The sequence below is a fragment of the Cystoisospora suis genome, assembly GCF_002600585.1.
Source record: "Cystoisospora suis strain Wien I chromosome Unknown contig_6060, whole genome shotgun sequence".
NCBI classification, from domain to species: domain Eukaryota; phylum Apicomplexa; class Conoidasida; order Eucoccidiorida; family Sarcocystidae; genus Cystoisospora; species Cystoisospora suis.
The window spans coordinates 1-4,299 of NW_027158849.1; the positions used below are offsets into that span (position 1 = coordinate 1).

At 43.0% G+C, this 4,299-nt stretch overlaps 2 protein-coding genes across 2 annotated transcripts; one reads left to right on the forward strand and one right to left on the reverse strand.

Annotated features, from left to right (window-relative positions):
- Positions 1 to 362: 362 nt before the first annotated feature.
- On the reverse strand, positions 363 to 2,883 carry CSUI_009800 (uncharacterized protein; the record flags this gene model as incomplete). The annotated part of the gene is made up of 1 exon (XM_068069909.1): positions 363 to 2,883. The coding sequence occupies exon 1, from the start codon at positions 2,223 to 2,225 to the stop codon at positions 363 to 365; it is 1,863 nt and encodes a 620-aa protein (XP_067918114.1). The 5' UTR covers positions 2,226 to 2,883.
- Positions 2,884 to 3,088: 205 nt separating this feature from the next.
- CSUI_009801 (uncharacterized protein) lies at positions 3,089 to 4,229 on the forward strand (the record flags this gene model as incomplete). The annotated part of the gene is made up of 1 exon (XM_068069910.1): positions 3,089 to 4,229. A coding segment is annotated over one exon (387 nt), but the record flags the coding sequence as incomplete, so codon positions are not given.
- Positions 4,230 to 4,299: the final 70 nt, after the last annotated feature.

Genomic DNA, 4,299 nt, shown 5'->3' on the forward strand with positions numbered 1-4,299 from the left:
GCCTTTTTCTACAGTTGAGTGTCGCGTACAGCCTGAACGAATCTTTGAATTCCGGCCTCGAGCTTTTTGGTCTAGTGACGAAGAAGAAGAAGAAGAGGAAAAAGAAGGAGATGGCTCTTGTCGCTTCTCTTTTTCTTCTTTTTCGTCTATTAGAGAAAGTGACGGCATGGCGAAAGAAGACGATGAGGAGAAAGAAGAAGAAGACGAAGACAGGAATGAGGAGAGAAGTTTCGTTTTGGAGAGAGAAAGAAGACATGAATGGGGAGATGGTTCAAGTGAGAGAGAGCAGAGTCATCACATATCTAGCCATCATAGAGACCTTCCTCTTTCTCCCTCACCCACTTCTTCTTCTTCTCATCGTTTTATGAATCGAAGTTTAACACGTAACTGTCGACATTTTCGTTTTGCTTCTTCTTCATCTTTTTCTTCTTCGTCTTCTTCTTGTTGTCTGAGAGAACGGCGGAAGAAGGGAAAGAAGAGGAAGATCGAGGTGCCTCGTCAGAGAGAAAAGAAGAAGAAGAAGAAGAAAAAGATGAAGAAGAAGCAAAACGAAAATGTCGACAGTTACGTGTTAAACTTCGATTCATAAAACGATGAGAAGAAGAAGAAGTGGGTGAGGGAGAAAGAGGAAGGTCTCTATGATGGCTAGATATGTGATGACTCTGCTCTCTCTCACTTGAACCATCTCCCCATTCATGTCTTCTTTCTCTCTCCAAAACGAAACTTCTCTCCTCATTCCTGTCTTCGTCTTCTTCTTCTTTCTCCTCATCGTCTTCTTTCGCCATGCCGTCACTTTCTCTAATAGACGAAAAAGAAGAAAAAGAGAAGCGACAAGAGCCATCTCCTTCTTTTTCCTCTTCTTCTTCTTCTTCGTCACTAGACCAAAAAGCTCGAGGCCGGAATTCAAAGATTCGTTCAGGCTGTACGCGACACTCAACTGTAGAAAAAGGCGAAGAATCCGAGTGTATAGACAGGTGAGAAAGATTCTTTTTAGATCGAGAAGGAAGCAGCGCTTCATCGTGACTTGTCTCTTCTCTCTCTTGCTTCTTTTCTTCTGAATTTACACGATAGCGAAGAGCTTGAAACTGAAGGGCGTCGTGTTTAGGTCCTACAGGAGATACGAGGACAGGAACGGAGACGCGACGATGATTCACTGGTAAGCGCTGTACATACACCTCACATCCTCTTTCTTGACGATGGCGTGAAGGAGATCTAGGAGAAGAAGAAGAAGAGAAAGAATCGAGGTCTTGACGTTGGCATGAAGAGACGTCGGGGTGCGAAGGCGCAGTACAAGAAGGTGGAGGGGAAGAAGAAGAAGGAGAAAGAAGAGAAGAAGGAGGAGAATTAGTCTCATCGAGGTAGTCATCTCTTTGATCTTCTTCTAAGAGAGTACTTGAGAAGAGAGATTCATCTTGATCCGAAAGCACAGAAGATGAAGAAGAAGAAGAAGAAAATGAAAGAGAGGAACATTCTTCTTCTTCTTCTTTTTCTTCAAAGGGGTGTTTCTCTCTTCCTTCATATGAAGAAGATAAAAGGAACTCTCTCGTATCTCTTCCTCTTCTTCTAGTTCTCCTTTTCTCTTCTTCTTCCTCTTCAGAATCTCCCTCTGTCTCTTCATCTCCACCCCCTTCATCTTCTTCTTCTTCTTCTCTTCTACATGTACAGAAGAAATCTTCATCTTCATCTTCTATTTCGTCAAGATCATCTTCTTTTCTTCCTCCCATTCTCCTTCCTCTTCTCGTCTCTCTTTCTCTTCGCATCGTCCCCTCTCTTTGGTCGTTCATCACGGAGATTCTCTCCCCTTCAAATAGATCAGGAAGATAGAAGACACCTACTCCATTCACTATCTCTCTTTCAAGTAAAGATTTCGCACTTCGTCCTTCCCCTCCATATTTCTCAGCTTGTCTCCCTAGCTCAGAGCATGACCGATCACGAGGTGTATATACACTTGAAGCACTTGATCCGATCGCATGCTTTTCTTCATGACGATAGCGCTCGAGAAGAAAAGAAGAAACAAGAGAGGTAGGTCGAGGCGCCGGACTCTTGCAAAGAACAGTCGGAGCTAACGAAGCTCCTAGAAAAGACGGAGAAGAAAAATGACGGTGCCAGAATGGGGTGTATGTACACAAGGTCGGATGACCGGAGATAGCGACGACCGGCGGAATAGGAGGAGAAGAAGAAGAGTGAGAGGAAGTTAAGAAGTTAGATGAAGAAGAAGCAAACATTTTGAAGAAAAAGAAAGAAGAAAGAAGGAATGAAGAGAATCACACGAAAAAGAAGAAGAAAGAGAAAACGAAAAGGCTGTCTACGGCTGAAGAGACATGAGGTATCATGCATCGATCTCCCCCGCTAGCTATCGAATCTCTCTAGACACCATTCATACCTTCATTTTAATGACTCCCAATGAACAGACATCCCCCTGCTTTCTTCTCTTCTTTAGAGACGCCGTCTTCTTCTTTTTCTTTCCCTCCTTTCCTTCCCCGCCACTTGCTTTCTGTCAACGGAAGCTCGTGAAGAAGAAGAAAAGGAGAAGAAAATCCTCCTCGAGATCTGCTCTCTCTCTCTAGATGAGCCCGATCTGTGTATGTACACACTTATATAGACGTACGTACATAGAGACATCTATAGAAGGGTGAAGGGAGACAAGACCTTCTCCTTCTTTCTCGCAGGTTAGGATAGCTCATTTGTGACGTGCTTTAGCCGTTGTATCTAGGTAGAAACGATTCATGAAGCTTCATCTCTCTCTCTTGCATAGTTAATTGTCTAGACCTTCATACAAGAAGAGAACAGAAGACGAAAGAAGAGAGGAAGGAAAAGATCTTCTTCTCTCGTCAACAGATGGCACTTCGAGACAGAAAAGAGAAGACAAACGACGTATCCATGGGACTAGTAGAGAGAGGAGATCTTTCTTCTCAATTCCTTTCTTCACGTGAAGAGAGAAAAGGTAAGTCAACCATCGAAGCGGAAAGCCCTCTACTCCATCTGGCTTCTATCGAGGCATGCAACGGGCAACTGCATGCATGCATGCAAAGGGGAAATGCCCATTTGCTGTGTAGGGACATCGCGAGGGAAGAACAAAAAAAAACAAAAATATTTTCACTGGCTTTCCTCTCCGACTTTCCTTCTTTCATTCTCCTATTTCTTTGTCTTGCCTCGTCCTTTTATGTCTTGCGAATTTCGTTTACTTCTCTTTCCTCCCTTCTTTCTTTTCTTCTTCCTTTCTTCAGCTGACAAGGACCATAATCGATTCAAGAAAGACGAAGAGGAAAAAAGAAGAAGCAGCAAGGGCATGGACGTCGAGTGTCCCCGAACCATGCAAATATATTCTTCTTCTCCTTCTTCTCCTTCTTTTTCTTCGTCTCCTTCTTCTTATCTCTCTCCATATATCTCTCTGTAGCTGTATATCTTGTATCTACATACACATTCATCCATCGCTTTCTATTTGCCAGGCATCTCGAGACGTAAAGGAAGGCTAAAGACAGAGAGAGAGAGTAACACAACTGTATGGATTTCTTTCTCTCTCACTCCTGACTCTGCTTCTCCATTAAGGAAGAAGAAGAGACTGCGATTTCTTCAAGAAGAGAAAGAAAGAGATGAATGAAAAGAAGAAGAAGAAAAGAACATGTTGACGAAGCCGAGGAGCTGAGAGAGAGAGAGAGAGAGTATCGTTCTTCTCGGGAAGGGGCCGGTCCAAGAAAGAAAGAAAAGAAACGAGAAGAGTAGAAAGAAGAAGAAGATAAAAGAGAAAGACATCTTTGCGTGGGAGATTGAAAAAGAGTGTACCTAGAAAGATCAAAGAAAAAGAGACTCAAGGAGAGACAGTCCTTTCATATCACCCTTCACATTCTTCTTCTCCTTCTTTTTCGTATCTTTTCTTCTTTTCTTTCTCCCTCGCCTGCTCTTTTCTCTCTTTTCCTCTTCTTCCTTGTTGTCTCAGGGGAGAGGTTTATCTCTCGGAGAAAGAATGTCTTCTTCTTCTGTTTCTCTCCGACAGGAAGAGGAGGAAAAGAAGGAAATGACGAAGAAGAAGAAGAAATGCGAGAAAGAAGAAGAAGAAGGAAAAGAAGAAGCAAAAGAAGGAGGAGATAATGAGCGTAGTGAAAGAGACAGGATTCCTGAGCAAGAGAAAATGAAGAAGAAAGTGAAGAGAGAGTTCGATTGGCGAGGTGTACCTACAGCCCATTTTCTTCTCAAAATCGCATACGATGGAAGCAATTACTCTGTACGTCTTCACTCCTTCTTCTTCTTCGTTTCCTTTCTTCTTCTTCCTCCTTTCCTTCAGCTTCTTCGTTGATTTCT